The 25,172-nt window shown below is 37.1% G+C and overlaps 1 protein-coding gene across 1 annotated transcript; it reads left to right on the top strand.

The window, feature by feature from the left end:
• The first annotated feature begins 246 nt into the window (after positions 1-246).
• LOC149409529 (uncharacterized) lies at positions 247-24,169 on the top strand. The gene is made up of 12 exons (XM_089649543.1): positions 247-612; positions 2,214-2,403; positions 3,623-3,725; positions 7,057-7,180; positions 9,141-9,327; positions 11,725-11,967; positions 13,584-13,668; positions 15,240-15,357; positions 17,955-18,129; positions 18,423-18,729; positions 22,325-22,582; positions 23,760-24,169. Exons 1-11 carry the CDS (start codon positions 375-377, stop codon positions 22,580-22,582), a joined length of 2,028 nt encoding a protein of 675 aa, XP_089505669.1. The 5' UTR covers positions 247-374; the 3' UTR covers positions 23,760-24,169.
• Positions 24,170-25,172: the final 1,003 nt, after the last annotated feature.

The following is a 25,172-nucleotide window of genomic DNA, read 5'->3' as shown; positions in this document are numbered from 1 at the left end:
CAACGTGTGGCTCACGTCGAACCGCTCACCGTGCGGTTCAAGTATAGCTCGAATAAGCACTACTTTATTTTTTAAAAAAGAGGAATAGAAAACGGTCCATCTTTTTTTTAAATCTCAGCAGTTATTCAACTGCTTGATTTATGTCAACTGCATTCAGCCATAAAAAGAAAGAAAAATATTATTGAACTCTTTCTTTGTCTATGAATTTTCTGTATTTTGTCTATGCCACTATGACAGCTAATTTCAGATTTGTTGTGTTTGTGTCAAATTATGTAAAGAAAGTTGCATTCGATCCGTAAAACTGCTAGTAAAAATGCTCAAAACAGATTAAAAATCCTGTAAGACTGATAATTATTTCTACCTTCATCGCCATTATGACTTCTCAGAATGCTGCTTTCGAAAATACAGACTCTGAAGACGATTTACCGATGACTTCTCTTAAGATGAAGCTGGAAACACTTAGTAATAATGAAGATGAAGTGTTAGATGATGAGGAAGAAGCAGACCTCAATATGACCGTTGAAGCAGAGGGAGATAACAGTGAAGCATTTGGTTTTACGAGAAATAAAATTATTATAGGCAAAATGAGAAGCATAAAGAAGCTAAAAAAAAGTATGTTATTGTTTGAAGTAAAGTTCCATTTTTATTCAATCAAAGTTCAAAATTTCCAATATAAATGGATCCCTTTACCACCATATTGGATTTTTTTAGTATGGAGTGACATTTGCGAAAGTTTTATTTCAATTAAATAAATTAATACGCATTAATTACTTAATTAACCCAAACTAAGAACTTAATAACCTATTTTGTGTATTGGCTACTAGTCTCCCCTAGAGATGGCCCGGAAATTGGAACATGCTGTCTATCAGTGCCCTCACTGTTTTTGCGCTAAAATTGTCAAATTAAGCCAAATCTCGACGGTATGAGAAGTAATTATGAACTTACCTTGGGGCAAACGTATTATGCTTCATTTTAGTTGAAATAATAAAGGAAAAACATGGAAAAAAACAGAAAATAGTTTGAGATCGACATTTATTAACAAATTATAAGCGGCCATGTTGATTTCGCTATATGCACAGCGACTAGTCGACAGGGGGCGTGGCCAACATATCCGAGCATACCCGAGGTGTTCCGAGTTGCAAAATCAGTGAAACGCGGTGGGCGGTGAAACGAAACGTCAGAAATGGCGTAATAATATAATGTAAACAAACCTTTTTAGAACTACGCTAGGTTTGTGTAACATGGTTTGTGATACAAAAGAAAGTGCCCCCTTAATACCGCCTGCTCGCGTCAAGGCAAGAAAAACATCCCAGTTTTCAATTAGTTTAGCGGCTACGCTAGTTTTGTGTAACATGGTTTGTGATTCAAAAGAAAGTGTCCTCTTAATACCGTCTGCTCGCGTCCAGGCAAGAAAAACATCCCAGTTTTCAATTAGTTTAGCGGCTACGCTAGGTTTGTGTAACATGGTTTGTGATTCAAAAGAAGTGTCCCTTTTATACCTATACTTCACTTCGGATATGTTGGCCACGCCCCCTGTCGATTAGTCGCTGTGCATATAGCGACTCCCATCAAGTTCCCGGCAAAAAGTACGATGTAAAATGGCCGCGAAGTGGGATATTTTGATAAATATGTCATATTTATTTTGAGTGTAAAAATGAAACGAAGTGAAATTTGTTCTAAGTGAAAGCTTTGCACCTGAGAACAATACCACGGGTACAGTTTGAGATCATCAGGAATTAGTAATTATGTCGGGAAAGTGTTAAATTTTACTGGGCACTCGTAGTCCTTGTTTTTATTACAAAAAACCTTGTTTTTATTACAGTTTGTTTTTTTATACAACTGTCGAAAAAAATTAAGAGATTAATGGCATTTTAAATTTATTTTTTCACCATGAATAATTTTTCTGTAACAATTTAAAATGTGCCATTTTTGATTTGCCGCCAAAACATCAATCTGGAGTTGTTGACGTCACACTGACCAACGTCGGTGACATCTGTCTTACCAGCCAGTAGTGTCATCTACGTCATAATGGCGTAGCCAAATCGAACCGCTTAGGATTGTGCGGTTTTAGATTGTTAATTATGATTGAAAATATTAAAATTACAACGTTTTTAGTTTGATTATCACAATCAGAAAAATAACACTTAAATCTTCCAAACATTTTTAACAGTATCTGTAGTTTATAAAATTACCCTATTGTTGGTTTTTTACAGGGTTTGCCACAAAGAAGAAAAAGAAAAAAAAGAAGAGAGAGGAGCGATCAAATGGAGACGAAGCTGAAGAGGAAATTGAAGAAGCAGCTCCAACGCATATTGCAGACATCAGCTCCAGTGACACCGACGGAGAAATACCCATTTTGGCAGATATCCACCCTCCTCTAACCCATCATAATCAATATTTCAAGTGAGTCATTCTTGTGATATTTGAGATATTAATTTCAGTCACAGTGCATAGATGGCACTGGTGACAGAGTATGTAACCAGTCAGTAAGGTAGATCAGTAGTTCTTCAGTTGGTGTAGCTAACGTGCTTGTCTTGAGGTAAGATATATAAGATACTTTAATAGTACACAACTTCTGACCCTGTAAAAATCGCAAGTGCGCCCTACTGTCGAATTTGGCAGCCATCTCTGGTCCGGAACCCCAAAATACCTGAAAAAAACCCTTGACTCTGTGCAGAAACGGGCGGTCCGTTTGATAGATTCCCCAATCTTAACAAGCGAACTGCAATCTTTAGAGCACAGGCGTCAGGTAGGTATGCTGTCCTTGTTCTATCGGTATTACAATGGAAGATGCTCTGAGGAACTAGCGTCATTGATCCCTTCGGCACCGGTGCGTAGTCGGGATACAAGCCAAACACGCGCCCAACATTTGTACACGGTTGACATTTGTCACATGAGAACGGGTCGCTTCTACGATTCGTTCTTAAGTTCAACAGCTCGGCTGTGGAACGAACTGCCGGCCTCTGTGTTTCCTCCCTCCTACAACATGGGACTCTTCAAGACCCATGTTCACTCCTTCCTCTCCACAAAAAGACCCTCCACACAGCATCCCCAAAGATGATATAGGCCCTGAGGGAAATTATTTTCTCCAGTGTGGAGTTATAAAAAAAAAATTTAAAAAAAAAGAGAAATATTTTAACATTACAATGGGACCGGATATACACTCGTCGCTGTTACAACCACTCGAGCAATAGCTACCCAAATTAGGGTAGCACCCCTAATGCCCTTGAGCTAAAGCTACCCAAATTTGGGTATCTATAGGTAGGTGATTTTTATGAATTAAAATGAATTTATTTTGAACTTCCCGCAATCAGTCAATATGTTAAGTCGCTAGCTTGATTAAGCTTCTATCAAATCATACATGGTTTTACCACAGATGCGCCTCAGGTATCTTATTTCCACTGCACTCAGTCTACTTTCATCCTTTCTCTGCCATACGTCAGGGTTGGTATTAACACTCCATTTTGGACTGCTAGTTTAACTTCTTCGGACCAATAATGATTGAATTATTTCTGTAGCATCGTGGGATTAGCCTTATACATAATGGGAAAATCACTTCAAGGTTGCTTTATAACTGGTCATTATTCGTTAGTTAATGGTGTTTAATTGTTTATTTTTGTAGGTCCTTCAAGTTTGGGCCACCAAAGGACGATTTGATAGGAAACAAGGTGTCGGAAATAACCGATGGATTCGGGGAACCCATCACTGTAGTTACCATCAAACAGGTACCCAACAATTTACTAACCTCTAGAGTATTTTTCTTCAGATCTGGGTAGGAAAAAGGTATGAGGAGTGGGTAGGAATTTGGCGTCAGTGTGTCCAGGAGTGACAGATGTTTAAATTCATTCCTCCCACTGTGCTGTTGAAAACGCACAAACCTAACCTAACCTAACCCAACAATTTACTAACCTCTTCTTTGAGTCTTTTTCTTCAGATCTGGGTAGGAAAAAGGTATGAGGAGTGGGTAGGAATTTGGCGTCAGTGTGTCCAGGAGTGACAGATGTTTAAATTCATTCCTCCCACTGTGCTGTTGAAAACGCACAAACCTAACCTAACCTAACCCAACAATTTACTAACCTCTTCTTTGAGTCTTTTTCTTCAGATCTGGGTAGGAAAAAGGTATGAGGAGTGGGTAGGAATTTGGCGTCAGTGTGTCCAGGAGTGACAGATGTTTAAATTCATTCCTCCCACTGTGCTGTTGAAAACGCACAAACCTAACCTAACCTAACCCAACAATTTACTAACCTCTTCTTTGAGTCTTTTTCTTCAGATCTGGGTAGGAAAAAGGTATGAGGAGTGGGTAGGAATTTGGCGTCAGTGTGTCCAGGAGTGACAGATGTTTAAATTCATTCCTCCCACTGTGCTGTTGAAAACGCACAAACCTAACCTAACCTAACCCAACAATTTACTAACCTCTTCTTTGAGTCTTTTTCTTCAGATCTGGGTAGGAAAAAGGTATGAGGAGTGGGTAGGAATTTGGCGTCAGTGTGTCCAGGAGTGACAGATGTTTGAATTCATTCCTCCCACTGTGCTGCGAGGCCATCGCCTATCGGTCGAGAGAGTAGATTTATGATTTAAACAGTGTCTGAAAAGAGAGTACACCATATTTTGTATTTGTATATCAATAAAACTGTAGATTCGTCTAAAAAAACCCACAGATACTCTTTTTAATTTCATTTAAACTTCAGTGAATTTAAGATGCCAAAAAATATTTTCTTTAACTCAAGATTGCATTCTGTAACTGAAGTTATGATTTATTTATTTTGATTATATTATACTTCCATATGGGCTTTTATAAACATTATAGTTTAATAGAACAGTGATAATGAATTAACATTTATAATATAATTATACAGGTGTCCGCGGATAAAAGTGCGCTAACTTTGAGGGTTTAATTTACATGATCATAGAAGTAAAAAAAAAAAAAAACTTTTTTAGAAATTCCAATGTTTTTTTTCCTAAAAACTTTTTTTTTATTTTTTTTTATAGTGAATACCTCACAAGAGTCCCAACTGCTCCCGTCTGGAGCCAGTGAGACTATGGCATCCCCGATTGGGGGATGTTGTGAGGCTGAAGGTAAGTGGGGAAGGGAAAGAGGAAGGTGGGGAAGTACCTGGCTATTCAAATCTAGTCACTAAACACGGCTAAAGCCATTTGGAGCAATGTTTCAATTCTGAATGGTGGTCTTACACCAGGGCGATACTGGTAGTATCTTCCACTCTGGAACGTGCCGCAAATATACTATATATTATTTTAATTAATTAATTGTGAAATAACACAAATCAATCAAATAAAATTTATTTGCGCACGCCGGGTTCGAACCCGCGACCTTCGGAATGGCAGTCCAATGCGTTACCACTGGACTATGCCGGCCGTCTAAATAAACTACCTTGACTCCTCAGTATTTTCAGCTATGCCGGCCGTCTAAATAAACTACCTTGACTCCTCAGTATTTTCAGCTATGCCGGCCGTCTAAATAAACTACCTTGACTCCTCAGTATTTTCAGCTATGCCGGCCGTCTAAATAAACTACCTTGACTCCTCAGTATTTTCAGCTATGCCGGCCGTCTAAATAAACTACCTTGACTCCTCAGTATTTTCAGCTATGCCGGCCGTCTAAATAAACTACCTTGACTCCTCAGTATTTTCAGCTATGCCGGCCGTCTAAATAAACTACCTTGACTCCTCAGTATTTTCAGCTATGCCGGCCGTCTAAATAAACTACCTTGACTCCTCAGTATTTTCAGCTATGCCGGCCGTCTAAATAAACTACCTTGACTCCTCAGTATTTTCAGCTATGCCGGCCGTCTAAATAAACTACCTTGACTCCTCAGTATTTTCAGCTATGCCGGCCGTCTAAATAAACTACCTTGACTCCTCAGTATTTTCAGCTATGCCGGCCGTCTAAATAAACTACCTTGACTCCTCAGTATTTTCAGCTATGCCGGCCGTCTAAATAAACTACCTTGACTCCTCAGTATTTTCAGCTATGCCGGCCGTCTAAATAAACTACCTTGACTCCTCAGTATTTTCAGCTATGCCGGCCGTCTAAATAAACTACCTTGACTCCTCAGTATTTTCAGCTATGCCGGCCGTCTAAATAAACTACCTTGACTCCTCAGTATTTTCAGCTATGCCGGCCGTCTAAATAAACTACCTTGACTCCTCAGTATTTTCAGTATTTCCGCTTTGCAATAAAATACAAATGTATATTTCTGAATGTATCCGAAAACTAAAAACTGCTTTTGGAAGGTGATATAATACGCTTTTAAATTGTTTATTTATAAATAAATATATAATTTTTATATATTAAAATTTTTAATGCGAACATAAAAAAAAATTAAATTGGCTCACCTTTCCCTTTTTATAACTAAAATTACTGATAATGAAAAAATATGTTTAAACATACATTTTATTAGACAAATGTATTAAAAAACTTTATTGTGACCTCACTTTTTTTGTCGTTTCATATAAAAATAATGAATAAAAAAATCGCCAAGTTTAATTATTTATTTTCAAACTGCGTTCGGAACCTTTGGTTTTAAAAAGGTGCACATTTTAATTCTTCTGTGGTTAATTTCTATATTTGAATATAAAGCGTGGTGTTTTCTCTTTCTAACACCGTTTAGATCATATTTCTCACCATGACAGTAAGGGAGATACAACTATTTCTATTATGATAATCTTAATAATTAATATTATTGAGGTATGTTATTATAGCCTTCTTGTAACTATATTCTGTGCAGTTGAACACATCTACTATTTCTGCGAAACTATTGCCGACTGCATGCAATCTAGGTATATTGTTGTTGCAATCAAAAAGAATTTTCGATAGAGTAGTTCTAGTTGGTATGTTGAAGTTATTAAGCTCAGTAAATTAGGGCTGTCTATAATTCCATTAACTATTATAAACATAAGTGGGAAACAAGTCTTCTATCTGAAAGTTGTAATGGTTATTAATGTAATATTTTGACTATCTGATTATTGTGAAATGCTATTGGATACACGCTGTATGTATTTTACAATAAATAAAACAAATAAATATAATCTGTTTAGGAATACAATGAAGATGATGATGACGATATGGCCATAGACAATTTCAACGAGTCAATAGACGAGCCTGCAGAAATCAAAGAAGAACCAGAGACAAAAATCAAAGTAAAGCATAAACACAAAAAGAGTAAGTTATTGTTTTTACTTTCTTTGAAATTATGGAATAGAGATTCATATAACATTCCAGATTGGTGAGAGATTGGTATTGCTTGAAACGGGTTAAGCTATGTTTTGTGCAAGGTCTGAATAGCCAGGTACCCAGTCTCACAAACTAACTAACTAACGGACGGACGGACCGCAAAACAACTTGGTCTTGGCACACTCCTTGTCTCATTCCCATTCATACATACTCTTCTATTATTCTGACTCTTGACATGGCCCGACTCAAGTATCTGATTCACTTAATCGTGCCATGTCTTCCTCGGGCGTCCCCGACTTCTGCTACCATTCACATTTGCATCGTATATTCTCCTTACACTCCTTTATTCGCTCATTCGCTCTACATGCCCAAACCATCTAAGCTTCCCTTTCTTAATCTTAGTTATTTCGTTTACATCAGCCTTGCATTCTTTGCGGATCTCCACATTTCTCATACGATCATACATGGTTTTACCACATATACCCCTCAGGGATCTCATTACAGCATTCAGTCTACTTTCATCCTTTCTCTGCCAGTTCCATGCCTCACTTCCATAAATCAGGGTAGGTACTAGTTTCGCTTCTTTGGACAATTTTTTGTTAGTGCCAACTGGGTTCAGTCCTCCATTAATGCAGTTACCTGCATTTACCCTTCTTTCAATATCTCTGTCAGCCTTCCCATCTCTCGTAAACATACTCCCTAAATACACAAACTCATCCATCTGCCACTCCTCATTCACCACTATATTGCACACTGCTTTCGTACTCTCTCTTTCAAACACCACGACTTTAGACTTACTTACATTCATCATTCTTCATTCTTCATCATACTTTGTTCATCCTAGACACAAGAGACTGTAGATCTTCCATACTGTTAGCAATCAGCATCATCAGCATACAACAGGCAACATACTTTCAGATTACTCAAATTCGCGCCCAATCCCAGCTCACAATTCTTGCATACAATTATCCATGTATAGATTGAATAAGCACGGTAACATTACACAGCCTTGTTTAACACCTTTTGTGATATCAAACCACCCCGTAAAACCACCGTTCACCCTAACACATGCAAAGCTTCCCTCATTCAAAGACGCAATTGCCTGAGTCAGATTTGTATTCACTCCATACTTGGAGAACACCTTCCATAGCTTTTTCCTGTCGACTCGGTCGTATGCTTTTTGTAGATCTACAAAGGCACAGTTTCTGGTTTTTTGCCAGAAACTTCTCAGTGAGCATACGCAATGGGAAGATTTATTTTATTGTATTAAGAAAATTTTGTCAATTTGCCGCGCTCATTCCAAAATTCATATCTCGGAATATTAATACAGAAGCATATAAACTGCTTATTTTGGTATAAAGCCAATGTCTCCACCTATATTTCTGCATTTTTCCCATATTTTTAGGTTTTATGAAAAATTATTAATATCCTAAAAATCAACTACAACTACCCAAATGTGGGCAGCTATCGCTCAAGGCCATTTTTAGTGCTACCCAAATTTGGGTAGCTGTCGCTCAAGGGTGTTTTGGTGCTACCCAAATTTGGGTAGCTATCGCTTAAGGTCATTTTTGGTGCTACCCAACTTTGGGTAGCTGTCGCTCAAGGGCATTAGTGGTGCTACCCAAATTTGGGTAGCTATTGCTCAAAAGTGTTTTGGTGTTACCCAAATTTGGGTGTCTATCGCTCAAGGACATTAATGGTGCTACCCAAATTTGGGTAGCTGTCGTTTGAGTGGATTTCGTCTCAAAACCTCATATAGAACGATAAAATTGATTTTCTTTTCTAAAAATAATTTTGTTTATTTTCATATTAAGTAAGATAAATTTTATTTTACTTTGGCCACACAGACACGCCCACAACACACTTCCATCTGTTTCGTTTTTTTTAAATTACATTCTAGAAAGCTTCAGGAAACGATTTTTGCTAAATGTAATATTTTTTCTTTCAGTAAGGAAAGAGTTAACTGATGAAGAACTAGTTGAACTAAACGTGAAGTTTATATTCACTTGTCAGATATGTCCGCTGGAGTTTGCTGACTGCGTGGAGTTGAAGACACACGTCACAACACACGACCAAGTTGGCACGTACCTATGCAGAATGTGCGAACGTGTTTATCAAAACATCGAGGACCTAAGGTGAGCTTTTTCTATTGAAATACTGGTGGAAATAGGACAGCATTCCCACCTGACTTCTGTATTTCAGAGATTACAATCTGATTCTATTAAACGTATTGTCCGTTTCTGCACTAAGGTGCACTATTATTAAGGCCCTTCTTTGACATATGCAAGTATCCGATACTCGAAGATTCAAGCTTTTTGCCGACTTTCGCCATACATCATGTGGAGGTTTATATGCACACACACGTTGCTAACATTTTGTCAGCTCGTGGGCGACGCTAGTCTCCTGCGACCAGCCGAGTGAAGTTATCATGGAGATTTTAAACATGTGTCAGACATTTTGTAACATGCAGCTACATTTATGCTTTCCACTGTTGTTTATTAACCCCTAGGGCGATTTTGGGAGATATTTCTCACCTAACGTCAAACATCCGTATAGTCTCTTTGGGAGATATTTCTCCCACCCTGACACAGACTCATAAAAGTCATGCTATCTCATTTTATACTACGGTAAGATATATGATTTTCACAGTATTAGAAAAGGAGAACACTGCGCTTTGAATTTACATTTAAAAGTTTACAATAGACGCTTCTGAAATTTTTTAAATAATTCTATGAAACATCATTTAGCATTTGAAGAATATTTGTTAAGGTTTTCAATTTTTTTAATAATAATAATAATAATAATAATAATAATAATGATTTATTGTCTTCTTTTCTTATTAACACATAGATATAATGATATCCTCACTGGGATCTCCCGTGCTGAGGATGTCATTTACATATTATAATTTAATTATAAGAAATTAATATTACAACAAAGTATAATGTAGTATATATATATTTTTTAAGTAATTTTAAAATAAGTAAGGTACTGTTTTTTGGTATAGTTCAGTTGATTCTGTTTTAGTCTGTGTTTGATTTCAGTAAATTTTCTATTTCAGATCTTCCTATGTTAAGTATCCAGCTTTTTATTTCAGATAATAATTTAATAAAAACTAACTGTACCCCGCCACTTGTTGCTGCAGCTCAGTGTGTCTGTGCAGTTAGAGAAACAATAGCGTGTGTTATTATACGTCCAACAGATTGCGCTGTTTTTCAAAAAAGCATGTTTGTCCAACAGTTGATGCTGTTTTTAAAAAAACACATTTTTTTACCTGTCACAGGTGACATCGAAATAATATAGGTATATAAAAACACACACGTATTCAAACGCCACGTTGCGTCAAAATTTCAAAGCAATCGATGAAGAATTTTAGGAAATTTTAGATATTGAACAAACGAACATTTACATTTTTTATTTATATAGATTTAAAAGGAGAAAAAAGTAAAGTGAAAACAACTTTTATAATACCTTTAATTAATTAAACATTTTTTTAGTGGTAATTACAGTTTACACAATAAAAACCATTGGTAAGCAACTTTAAAAACTTTATCTATGTCAATTCAAATTTTCACTAAGTGAAATACTAAGTACAAAATCAAACACCCAATAATTTATAATTATTCATTGTGTAATGTTGACTTAATCAATGTAATCGAAATACTTGACCTAGGCATAATGTTTGATCAGAAACTCTGCTTTGTATCTCACATAACTTCTATCATCGCTAACAGGGCTATGAAAATGTTAGGTTTTATAGTAAAAATTTCCAAGGATTTTAAAATTATCAACACATTAAAAATTCTGTTCACATCTCTCGTTAGAAGTATTCTAGAATACAACTCTACAATTTGGTCACCTGTCTTTAATAATCACATTAATACCACTGAAAGAGCCAAACGCAAATTTTTGAGGTGTATTAATTTTAGGCTTGGAATTACTTTAGAAACAATAGATTATGATTTCTTATTACATTCATTGAAATTGCTTAAGTTAAGTGATGGAAGAAAAATTTTTGATCTTATATTTTTATACAAAATTATCAGTTGGATAGCCCTGACATAATAATGTTGATTCAATTTCATGTACCTACCATTAGATCAAGGTCCTCTAGTATGTATTATTGTGACAATTATACCACAGTCTCAGGATATAACTCAGTTATAAATAGATTGCACACATTTGGGAACTTTTATGCTAAAATCACGGATACTTTTAATATTCCCCTTGTAAAGTATAAAGCTGCACTAATAACACATTTTAAAGCCACTTATTTTAATGAGGTCACTACATAACAGGCTATTGTCATTGCTTCTTTCTTTACTGTTATTTTGTTTGTTATGTTTTAACTTAATTTAATTCTTTAATTTTTCTCATCAAAATTTAATACTGCACTATGTATATGTAAAAAAATAAAATAAAAACTTTGTATGTAAATGGCAGTTGTGCTGTAAATTCTAAATAAATAAATAAGTAAAATATGGTGGCTCTAAGGGTTAATGTTTTTTTTCGATTGTCTGTCTGTCTGTCAGGTTACACATGGCAAGTCACATGCGGGCGGGTAGCCACGCGTGCTCCGAGTGCGGCAAGCGCTACCACCACTCGCAGTCGCTGGTTGCGCACCGCAAGCGCTGGCACACGGCCGAGCGCCCCTTTTCCTGCCACGTGTGCGCAAAGTCCTACAGCCTCAAGAATGACCTCACCACACACATCAAGTGCCACAGTCAAGACCGCTTCCCCTGCCAGTTCTGCGATAAAGCCTTCCGAACTGACAGGCAAGTTTGTCTTCATCACCCCTCTGTATATTTAATTTGTGGATTTAACCTTTAGATACAATATCTCACACCATTGACTGAGCGAAGACCTATAATTTCATCTGTTTGGCATTTCATCTATCTGTAAATTTTTTTGTGTGTTCTGTTTCCACATTACAAAATCTCCTGTATCCACTTTATTATTCAAGCAAGCCATTCTTTGACCATGCGGCTAACTTTGACTATCTTTAAATTATAATATTTGGATGATTTTTATAGTGCCATTTTTGTGCAAAATCACCTCAAGGGCACTGAACAAGTATATAATACATTTCTACAATGATCTATGTTATTACTAACTATATATGGAGATAATATACAGTACAATATTTACCTGGTGGGTCACTTGAGATTAACACTCAATTAACATTAACTAATTGTTTATTAGCGAAATTTAGATACAGGATTTAGGACATAATTGGATATAACTGGACTTTCTCTCAGGAATGGTATATTTAATTTAAGGATATGACAGATTAAAAAGGTAAGTTTTTAGTTTAGACCTGAATTCTGTTGGACTTGTTATGGATCTTAGTTCCGGAGGGAGTTTATTCCAAGCCTTCGGCCCAGATGCTCCGAAAGCGCGATCACCAAACTTAGTATTTGTCTTGCGCTTAGGTTCCATCAGTCTGCCTACAGCTGATGATGTTGCTGATCTAAGAGTTGACTGCCTCAGACCAGTGTTTTCCGGGACGCATAGTTCAGAGATGTAGGGTGGGGCCATTTCATTGATGGATTTAAACACCATCCAGCACAATTTGTACTGGATTCTTTCAGGGCACTTGAGCCAGTGAAGGTTACGAAGGTGTTCTGAAATGTGCGAATATTTAGAAAACCCCGGTTATGAGCCGTGCTGCTGCATTAAACACTGATTGAAGTTTGTCAATTTGATATATTGGAAGGCTGGCATAAATGCCGTTGCAGTAATCGAGACGTGACACTTCGTAAGAGTTGATTATTAGTTTTAAATACCCCATAATATTGATAATACGTTCAACTCCACCAAAATATTAGCAGTATCAACAATGCTATCCGCTAGAGGCGCTAATGTAATGGCAAATTTATTACTTGGTGGTGGTGTTTTGCACTTATTATTTATTTATAGAGCGGAGACTGTTTACACATAGTTCCCGTGAGCACTTAGGCCATAGGTCCATTGTGCTATCTCCCAGTTTACCTCAATCCTTTAACAACAACCCAGTCCCTTTGATAAAGTTCACCAGGGTTGTCATTGGATATATGGCTATGTCCTCTGGTTCCACAATGTGTCTTCCCAGGTCTCATCTCTCCTCTCCAATCTCCCTCGGTTCTCTGAAGGCCCCACAAGGGAAGAGAACCTCATCTCTCTTATCCACTCCCCTTTGGTTCCCTGAAGGCCCCACAAGGGAAGAGAACCTCATCTCTCCTATCCACTCCCCTTTGGTTCCCTGAAGGCCACACAGGGGAAGAGTTCAAGGAAGTGGCCTCATCTCTCCTCTCCACTCCTCCTTGGTTCCCTAAAGGTCCCACGAGGGAAGAGGGTCATTTTGCATTTTCTAATTTGAGTTTTGTAAATGAGTATTTTGTTTATTTTTCAGATATCTTCGTATCCACACCAAACATGTCCACCTCGGTCACAAATACGTCACCATTGAATGTGAAATATGTCACAAACATTTCCAGGTATATTATATTAGTATTATATCCCTATATAGATCCCTGAGGCGTATTTGTGATAAAACCATGTATGATCGTGTGAGAAATGTGAAGATCCGCGCAAGGAGTGCAAGGCTGATGTAAGCGTAGTGAGTAAAATCAAGAAAGGCACGCTTAGATGGTTTGGGCATGTAGAGCGAATGAGCAAAGAAAAGAGTGTAAGGAGAATATACAATGTGAATGGTAGCAGAAGTCGGGGACGCCCGAGGAAGACATGGCACGATCAAGTGAATCAGATACTTGAGTCGGGTCATGTCAAGAGTCAGAATAATAGAAGAGTATGAATTTGAATGAGGCAAGGAGTGTGTTGATTGGCGGTCCGTCGTCTCTGCCTACCCTTGCAGTGAAACGGCGTAATGGTTAGTTAGTTAGTTAGTTATATCTACATTTCTATCTATCTAAATAAATAAAAATGTAAATGTTCATTTTTTCAAAACCTTAAATCTCCGATAGTTCTTCGCCGATTGCTTTGAAATTTTGACACAACGTTGCATTCGAATACGCGCGTGTTTTCATATACCTATATTATATAGGTATATGAAAATTATTATTGTGGATGTTTAGAAGCTAGGTTATTCAATCTACCGAAAAGCCGCGAACAAAAAGCCTCTTTATCACCTTGTTAATTAGTTCAACAACCTTCACACAAATGAAAATATAATATGACGTAATATACTAATGGATAATGCTAGGATTGCGAAAATTGTGGGATACCTTTATTTGATCACTCTTGTAGAAATGTAATTTAAACTCTTGATTCGAAATATTTTACTTTTCAGTTTTCTAAACATCCACTCTGTAGTCTGAATATCCTTAATCTAAATATAAAGGGCATCACAGGTATCATTAACTCAATACACGATCACTAAAACTTAATAGGTAATACGTAATACCGGTTCCTTATTTATGGTATGCTTGCTTCAGATGTCTTATAGTGTTGGCTAACGGATGTACATATTATTTTAATGAAAAATGTTATTTTTAATTGTCAAGTCTCTTGACAGCCCTGAATTGTTGAAGCTACTTTGCCATACCCGCCGGCCATAGTGGCCAAGTAGAGATAAATTTGATTGTAACAATAAACTCACTACTATTTGCGCTATTATAATATTTTGCTAGATTATATCTGTTGACAAGTCACCTTTTCTGTATATTTTATCCTGTTTAAATGGAGTGCTTTCTATTATTGTAGCATTCTATGCCTTAAGAAAATTTCAGCTGTATCACATTCAATGTCGTTTTGTATACATATTGTTGTGTTCTTAAATGTAATACTAATATTCGCCTTTGTACCACTGTGTACTTAGTCCCATGTATCACATTATTGTAAAAGCCTTTTATGGCGTTTAATAAATAAATAAATAAATATAGATGTTTCCTGCGGCGGGTAAAAACGTGCTTTTTTTTTGAAACAGCGCCATCTGTGACACAGCAACACTTGTCGGGGTACAGCTAGTTAACAAATAAAATGCAGATGAATACTTCAAAACAAAAAATGTTGTATTTTAAATTTCGTAATTCTTATTTGATTGTTCTAGAAAAAGAATCTCTTAAACCATATGAAGTCACATGAAGAGAAAATACATAAATGCCATTACTGTGGGAAGTGTATGACAACGTCCTATAGTCTGGTGGCACATATACGAAGACATGAAGGTAAGTGTTAAATTATAAGTCAATTTTATGTTTGTTTTTAAGTGACAACTCACAAGAGCGCCCCTGCCTGTATGGTGTTCTAACGCACATTTCAGAACACCTTAGTAACCTTCACTGGCTGAAGTGCCCTGAAAGAATCCAGTTTAAACTGTGCTGGATGGTGTTTAAATCCATCAATGAAATGGCCCCACCCTACATCTCTGAACTATGCTTCCCGGAAAACACTGGTCTGAGACAGTCAACTCTTAGATCAGCAACATCATCAGCTGTAGGCAGACTGATGGAAACTAAGCGCAAGCCAAATACTAAGTTTGGTGATCGCGCTTTCGGAGTATCTGGGCCAAAGGCTTGGAATAAACTCCCCCCGGAACTAAGATCCATAACAAGTCCAACAGAATTCAGGTCTAAACTAAAAACTTACCTTTTTAAGCTTTCGTACCCTTAAATTAAATATGCCATTCCTGAGAGAAAGTTCAATTATATCCAATTTTCCAATTATGTCCTAAACCTGTATCTAAATTTCGCTAATAAACAATTAGATAATGTTAATTAAGTGTTAATCTCAAGTGACCTACCAGGTAAGTATTGTACTGTATATTATCTCCATAAATAGTTAGTAATAACATAGATCACTGTAGAAATGTATTATAAATTTGTACAGCGCCCTTGAGGTGATTTTGCACAAAAACAGCGCTATACAAGTCATCCAATTATTATTATTATTATAGGAACTAGATCGCAACATGGCTGTGATCTTGTGAGGCGGCTTAAGTTGTAAAAGTTTCTTGTTGTTTTTTTGTATTAGCTTCATTATATGTCATTCAAGGATGCTGTGTTTAGGGTCTTTATGGGGAAAGGAAGAATTTAAAATTACATTTTCTTGAACAATTAGAAATCAATCAACTAACAAATGATCATAATATAATATAACACTTCTAAATAGTACAAAATAAAGTCGCTATCCGCGTCTGTCTGTTTGTGCGCTTAGTTCTTCCAAACTACGCAACGGATTTTGATAGGATTTTCACTCTCATTTAGATTTTTTCTTCCGGAAGGTTTACATATATAATTCATCTATATTATACTTATAGAAAGTAGAGAAAAGTCAATGTTTTGTAATCATGTCATAGGAATAATATTTTCAGGCGCTCACATTGCTAAGATAGGATTTCTTGATAGGATTTTCACTATAATTTCTTCCGGAAGGTTTACTTTATATAATACATGCGTATTATTCTTATAGAAAGTAGAGAACTGTCAATGAAGTCGTAAAAAAAATATTTTCAGGTGCTTTCATTGCTATCGTTGGCTAAACCTTATAAGATACATCAAAATAATGTACAACGGAATTGTATATCTTGAAAAGATCTACAGAAAAGTCCGCAGAGGTAAATGCCTGTCTCTAATGATAACCTCCAGCAAACCCAGTGTAGCCAGGGATGATGTCAATTAGTTAATTAATAAAATAAGGATTCCCCACTTCTCAGTAAGTTCACAAGACCTAAACAATATAACACATTTAAATATAATATTAGTGATTACTATTAAGTAGTCACGTCATTATTAAACAATTGAGGAAACATTACCATTTAATGTGGGGAAAACAGACTTCAAAGTACCCCACAGAATAGAGGATCTATTGTCACCATTACTTTCTCACCAGATCGGTTTAGCCAGTAATAAATTAGACATCATAAAAATTGAAATTGGGCGGAGGTAAATAGAATCATATAAATGAGTCATCTCAACTTGGCCTAACCACAGTTTGAAAATGGCCTTGAACGCAGAAATAGCTGTTACAATAATAAAAGAGTTAAATACAGAAACTCACTGAGGGAACTGGTAGGACTACTAACAGGACACTGCCATCTCAGGAGACACATGCAGATATTGGGAGTGGAAAACACCAATAGTTGCAGGAAATGTGAAGAGGATGAAGAGACTCCAATTCACCTATGGTGCCAATGCCTGCCCTGGTGGGAACTAGGCTCAGATACCTGGGGAGACATACAGTAGAACCAGAAGACATAGCCACATACCCAATAACAACCCTGGTGAACTTTATTAAAGGGACTGGGTTGTTGTTAAAGGATTGAGGTAAAATGGGAGACAGCACAATGGGCCTATGGCCTAAGTGCTCACGGGAACTACATGTAAACCGTCTCCATTATTAAATTTTATTTATATTAGATTAAATGGAGTTTTACGAATTAAGCATAAAAACAATTAATAGTACATGCGCTTGAAGAGACAGAGGGAGGAAACAGAGAGGCCGGCAAATGGTTCCACAGCTGAATGGGTCTTAGTTGTAGAAGCGACCCGTTCTCATGTGACTTAAAATGTCAATGTGTTTCCCAGCTATGAATAAATGACACTATTTCCTTGGAGCATCATTGTAATGCCGGTAGAACAAGGATAGTATGCTTACCGTAAGGTACAATCGTGCTCTAAAGATTACAATCGGTTTGTTAAGATAGGGGAATCAAATAGACTGCCCGTTTCTGCAGAGTCAAGGGTTTTTCAAGAATTTTAGGTTGCCGAATTCAACAGTTGTGTTAAGAAGTAGATTTCTATGAACATTTCTGACTTTCTTGCAGGGATAAAGCCATTTGTCTGTGAGATCTGCAATAAGGCGTTTGTGGACAAGGGTAAACTATCACGTCACATCCACTCACACGCCGCCACGCGCGACTTCCAGTGCGACATGTGCGAGAAGAGCTTCTCCGAGGGGCAGTATCTGCGGCAACACAAGCGCACCCACGACCTCACCAGGTCAGTTATACTCCTTTACTGTAATTTATCCGCAAACTCCACATGCTTCCAGGGGGCAGTACCTACGACAACAAAAACCCACCATCTCACCAGGCCAGTTATACTCCTTTACTGTAATTCATCCGCAAGCTATCTCAAACTCCACACACTTGCAGTGCGATATATGCAAGAGGAACTTCTCGAAGGGGCAGCACTTTTACCAATATTTTACATAACTTGTGATTTTGAGCTGAATTACCAACAAGCAGATGTATTAGCGTTGCACACCAATTAATCTGTTAAACTATTTTCAGAGAGTACCCGTGCCGAGTGTGCGGCACTAAGTTCAAGAGCATGAACTCCGTGTGGTCTCACATGCGCAAGCACACCCACACCAACCGCTACGAGTGCCACTTCTGCGGGAAGACCTGCTACAGGCCAGATCACCTGAGGTCACATCTGATCAGCCACACGGGAATCAAGGACTTCCAGTGCGAGATCTGCTCCAAGCGCTTCGCCAAGTCCTACGACCTGACGGAGCACCGGCGCTCGCACAGCGGGGAGCGGCCCTATCACTGCCTGCTTTGCCAGCGCTCGTTCGCCCGCCACGGGGAGTTTAGGGTGAGTGGTGGCATTACACCATTAGAAGATCACACGTCCTGGGGGTCTAGTGCGGTCAAATCGATAAATTTACAATATCGGACCGATGCGTTTAATTGACAATGATTTTGGGCAAGTCGATAGCCAAGCCAATATTGACAAAATAAATAAAAAATTGACCCACGATGGCATGTATTGTCTATGAATTGACATTTCTAAACGTCAAACGGGTACATGCTAATAATTTGACAATATCAAAAATAAATATACTCACTATAATATACGTTGACAGGTCATCGAATAACCCATAAAAATGACAATTCAACACACATATAAAAAGTGTTATAAAGTTATGAAAAGTGATGAAACAAAAGTTTGTGTTTTATCACTTTTAATTACTTTATATCACCTTTTAAAGGTTTGTTGAATTGTCATTTTGAGGAGTTATCATGGAACCACATTGACAGTACGCGTGTACTTTTTAACACTGGTCAATGAGATCTTTTGGCGTAACTTGTGTAATTTTGAGTCAGTGAGATCTTTTGCCGTAAGTCGTGTAATTTTTAACACTGGTCAATGAGATCTTTTGCCGTAACTCGTGTAATTTTTAACACTGGTCAATGAGATCTTTTGCCGTAATTCGTGTAATTTTTAATACTGGTCATTGAGATCTTTAGCCGTAACTCGTGTAATTTTTAATACTGGTCATTGAGATCTTTTGCCGTAACTTGTGTAATTTTTAACACTGGTCAATGAGATCTTTTTCCGTAACTTGTGTAATTTTGAGTCAATGAGATCTTTTGCCGTAACTCGTGTAATTTTTAACACTGGTCAATGAGATCTTTAGCTGTAACTCGTAATTTCTATCCAATTCAATTCTTCTCCTAGCTCAAACAGATTCAATTGACCGCGCATGTCATTCGCCGAGTTCATGGGCTGAGGTTTGTACATGACTTGTACGATGGATCGTCTGCCCACGGGCAGCGGGCCGGATTGGAAAAGGGTGGAGTGAGGAGATTCTTTGACATCTCCAGGCAGACTCTCGACCCCAACGACTTGCATCACAGCGGGAGGAATGGATTCATACATTACTCGCAGACACACTGACCCCAGATTTCTACCCAACCCTGATACCTTTTTCCTTCCCAGAAATTCTTTTCCTTACTTTCCTTAAAAAGATCCTCCGCACAGCGTGGAGTTTATCTTTCACCTCGGAGACCGCGGTAAAATTAGGCGACTTTTGTATACAGGGTGTATCGTCACGTACCCGACAAACTTTAACCAGCTATTCCTTAGCATATTTGGAGTAAAAAACCTTATGTGCACTTTGCTGTCCGGTAACGTTTTTTTTTAATAAAAAATTTACTATTCATATTTTCACCACTACTGTTTTATCCTTTTTCAATGTTTGAAAACCCATCTGGCCATATTTTATTCGAATTCCGTTGAATAATGCACGTGTGTACCTATATTGGCGCACTTTTACAATCACAACGAAATGGCACGGTACCATTCGTCTCATTTTTAACTATTATTATTTAGTGTGTGCGAAAGAGCGAAGACGCTTTTTGACATACTTGCTTATAACAGCTGTTGAACACGAAAAGCAATGCCAATGACAGTGATGTAGTGTGGAAATTTTTATTTTTTTTGTTTTTAATTAAAAAAAAAAATGCTACCGGACAGCAAAGTGACCATAACATTTTTTACTCCAAATGTGCTAAGGAATAGCTGGTTAAAGTTTGTCGGGTTAGTGCCGATACACCCTGTATAGGCTGTCGGAATATTTTATAAATGAAACACTTTGTATATAAACTCAAACTTTATTTATTATTATGCATATCGACCGGTTTAGCTCAAACCAAGCTTTATCAGGATATAATAATAACTAAACACTAAGGACGGGCTGTTTCACAGAATTTGAACGATTCATCAAATTTCAAGGAGGATTTTAAGGCTCTGTAAAACATGTAGTCAACGAATGCCACATGGCGACGCCTGAGGCCCTAGACTGGTTCGCAAACCTAGATGTCCCCCTCTGACCCCCCACCATACGAAAGAAGAAGAAGAAGGTTCTGTGAAGGTTCAATTCAAGTTATGTTATTATTTCAGTTTTGTGAAACAACAGGCCAATAATGATAAAATAACAGAACTTGAATAGAACCTTCACAGAACTTGAAAATCAACTTTGAAATTTGATGATTTGTTCAAATTCTAAGAAAAGGTTATTGAGGAATATTTTATGTCTATTGTTGACCGTGCTTGTACTTATTGCCTAGCGCCGCTGTATCATACGTATCCAGACCTCCAGAATATTTCAAGAGAATTCATATTTACGCCAAAATCACAAAAACACTCAAACCCCGAAACCACTTGATACCGTGTCGCCGACACATTTGGAGATCTTTACATCAAAATAACTCAATCAAATGATGTATTATATGTGATTAATCAAGATAATTACATAGCGATATAATAGCAGAACCTGAAACACATCTGAAAATAATCATCCAGCACCTCCCTCGGACACACCAACCCACGAAGTGACCGCGGCTAGGAAGGCTACTCAGTATTTACGTAGGACCCCCTCCACTACTCCCCGGATGGAATTCCATGATGGCCGCCGTCTCCAACCAATCACAGCCCAGCATGTCACCTTGACTTTCTTATCAAACACTGATAACAGATTCAAATGTGATTAATTGTGATATCATCAGACTGGATTTACGGGAAAATGATGCAAGATATAACTACGAAATAAATATCAACATCAAGAAATGATTATATACTAATACAATAACATGAATAATTATATCTAAATATATTTGTTACCCTTTGGGAAATGTTCAAACCAAAGATATTTAACTTCAAACCCAATATGAAAGTTTGTATAATTATTTATAAAATAAATAAACGGGACTGCGGGAGATGGTTTTGGTAGATTGAACTGACTTGGTTAAAGGTATCACATTAAAATATAACTTTCCTCTCAACAAGATAATTGCAGAGAGGAAAAATACCTAACCACTTTACTCCTCACGAAAGAGGATAGAACGCCTCCGAGAGGGCTCGATTTGAAAACGTTCTATAAATAGAGAATCAAATTCCATACAAGGTCAGTTCAACAACTACTTCTGAAAGGGAATCCTCTCTCCTGAAAAACCATCTCCAAGTCTCCAAAAGTCTCAAGAAATATTTTCAAGTGTTTTTATTCAGTAGTAAATTCAGTTTTTGCCAGTAATAAATTCTTTTCGTCAGCTCAGATCTGGAAATAAATTCCTCTCTGATCGTGGCTTTAAACTCCACTACCAACCTCTACAACATCTACCAAGACTGAAAACGCTGACAAGTGTACCCAGCTACCTTCGTTTCTACAGTTATTGTACGGACGGTATATTGTCTCGTACAGCCGCCATTAATCAAAATCATACTGTCTACGATTTCTCACATTTGTTGGATAATAGTGCATAAAATGAAAATCTGGCTGAGAAACACGACGGATGTCGATTCTTTTTGTAACATATTAATTAATTACATATCTGAGACGTAATTATTGTGTATGGTATATTTATACCGCGGATATTAAATAAAAATTGTGTTTTTTTTTTAATTCCAGAAGCACAAGATGAGCAAGTACCACCGTGAGCGCGAGGCAGACGCAGGGCTGGCCCCACCAGCCCCCGTGGCCCCCGTGCCTCTCACCGAGGGGGACCCCACCGCTCCCGCCGTAGATCCTGATGTCCCCCCCGCAACGCCCGACTTGTCGCATGCCTGCCCCGCCTGTGACAAACGCTTCTCATCTGCACCAGGACTGGCTGCGCACAAGAGACGCAAGTCCCATCTGGCTAAGACAGGGCAGGCAGTCGATGATTAGGTAATACAAACTTGACGAACCTAACAGCTCATTAGCAAACAAATTCTTGTAAAGGATTCTTACATTCATTTTGAGATCTAAACATTCAAGTGATAGCTACCCAAATTTGGGTAGTGCTGCTAATGCCCTTGAGGGATAGTTCCAAAAAATAAATAGTAATAATCATTGTTGCCCTAAAAAAGTACAAGGCAGGGCAATTTAGGTAACTTATACAGAACTCACAATAAAAATATGGAATAAACGTCAAAATCTAGGTGCATTCATTGGCTTTAAACCGCAGTAAGAAATGTGAATGAGGAATACTTGGAGCAGGTGGATGAGTTTGTGTATTTAGGAAGCATGTTCTAGAGAGATGGGAAGGCTGGCAGAGATATTGAAAGAAGGGTAAATGCAGGTAATTCCTCCTTACACTCCTCAATCAAGTGAATCAGATACTTGAGTCGGGCCATGTCAAGAGTCAGAATAATAGAAGAGTATGTATGAGACGATGTATGAATGTGAATGAGGCAAGAAGTGTGTGCCAAGACCGAGTTGTTTGGCGGTCCGTCCTCTCTGCCTATCCCTGCGGCGAAACGGCGTGATGGTTAGTTAGTGTAATAATATTTGGAATGAGCGCGGTTGAATCCAAAACTGAACGCTCGGAAATCTCTATCGCTTATGGCAGTTTTTTTTAAATGCGCTTTCACTCGAGTGGCTAAGTTATAAATCTCAAAAAATTACCAACGCAGCTCTAAAAGGACTCAACGAATTTCTGAAAGCAAATGGCCTATTGTTTACTGCGCAGCTTTGCTGATGTTGTTCGGGATACTTGGGAATAGGGACTTTTTGAAGGAAACATGTGGAAAGAGATGGAGTGACGAGATGGACCCTCGGATGCCGGTCCTTCTGACGTGTTTCCTTCAGCTAATACGGATGGAATTTGAGAATGATTGATGATTTATTTCCAGTTGACCCCGTCTTTTACCAAAATGGTGAAGGGGACAAACTAATATGAGCAGTGCGGTCTTCTATCTTCTACTTTTTATTACAATTTTTCCAAAATTTTAGCTTCATCTATAGTTACTAATTTCATATGTTTACACTAGATTTCATATTTCATACAAAGTAATTACACTCAATAAATAATTACAGTGGTAACTACGCACGATTAACCTGTTGTAATTATTTTTTTTTCCAGTTGAGGCGAGACAACTGAAGACGGAGGCAACAACATCATTATCTGAGATCTCGTATCATTAACTGTAAATTATTATTATAATACAAACAGTCCTAGGAGTTGCAAATCATCACACGGTTGCAATTAATAAAAATATTGTTTACATTTACATGAAAATTGTAAGTTAATTTTTGAGATTTAATTTTAATAACAAATTGATTAATTTGTAGTAAAATTGAAGTATTCTCTCTATTGAGTTATGACCTTTTTCTTGTCAGATTCAGGACATAACCTCACATCTGAATGTACTATAATTATTGTTCCAAAATCGGTGTTGCCATAGTAATTAATAAATTTTATGTCAAATGAAAATTAAATGCAATATAAATTTTGTAGGCAATAATAAATTATTACAAAAGTTTAATGAAATGTCCCTAAAACTAATAATTCATATAAAACTTTTATTGAGGTTTATTATATTATAAGTTAAGCAATTTTAGATAATTTTTTAACTTACTGATGAAATTATTAAGAATCTTTATATGTAAATAATATGTTTTTATTTAGCACAGTGCAATGTATATTCTAACCTTATTGGTATAAAAAATAGAACAATGAAGAATTATAAATATATTTTTTTAATATAAAAATGTCTTTTTCATTACTTTCTAAGTATTGTTCTCATTTATCAGAGTCTTCTTCTGTTCTGACTCAAATATTTGATTCACTTGATCGTGCCACGTCTTCGAGGGAAGTCCCCAACTACTTGTCCAGTACACTTGTGTGAAAAATATATTCTCCTGACACTTGCATTCTACATTCATCCGATCTACATTGAGAAGGGATCCAACATTTCTTTGTTATTTATTTCTGTATTTAGCTTATTTCATTAGTGTTAGAAGATGTTACCATGGGATTAGGTTGCAACAATGTTAGCTTAATTCTTTACTGTTAGAAGATGTTACCGTGGGATGAGGTTGCAGCAATGTTAGCTTAATTCGTTACTCTTAGAAGATGTTACCGTGGGATTAGGTTGCAACAATGTTAGCTTAATTCGTTACTGTTAGAAGATGTTACCGTGGGATTAGGTTGCAACAATGTTAGCTTAATTCTTTACTGTTAGAAGATGTTACCGTGGGATGAGGTTGCAGCAATGTTAGCTTAATTCGTTACTCTTAGAAGATGTTACCGTGGGATTAGGTTGCAACAATGTTAGCTTAATTCGTTACTGTTAGAAGATGTTACCGTGGGATTAGGTTGCAACAATGTTAGCTTAATTCGTTACTGTTAGAAGATGTTACTACCTTGGGATTAGGTTGCAACATTTTAATATTTCAAAGAATATATGTTTATTTTTAATAATAAAATTTGAGAGACCATCTTATCACCTTTCCAAAACAGTTTTAAGTTTTCGGATACATACAGAAATATTCC

The sequence above is a fragment of the Hesperophylax consimilis genome, chromosome 30 (genome assembly GCF_061612785.1).
Source record: "Hesperophylax consimilis isolate HC1 chromosome 30, BYU_Hcon_1.0, whole genome shotgun sequence".
NCBI lineage: Eukaryota > Metazoa > Arthropoda > Insecta > Trichoptera > Limnephilidae > Hesperophylax > Hesperophylax consimilis.
This window is presented reverse-complemented; position numbering and strand designations above follow the sequence as displayed.

What these genes read in the sequence shown, in the direction of transcription:
- LOC149409529 (XM_089649543.1), top strand. Translation starts at nt 375, where the DNA reads ATGACTTCTCAGAATGCTGCTTTCGAAAATACAGACTCTGAAGACGAT. An exon ending in AAAGCATAAACACAAAAAGA is followed by an intron (nt 7,181 to 9,140) that starts GTAAGTTATTGT and finishes TTTTTCTTTCAG; the next exon opens with TAAGGAAAGAGTTAACTGAT. An exon ending in CCCGCCACGGGGAGTTTAGG is followed by an intron (nt 18,730 to 22,324) that starts GTGAGTGGTGGC and finishes TTTTAATTCCAG; the next exon opens with AAGCACAAGATGAGCAAGTA.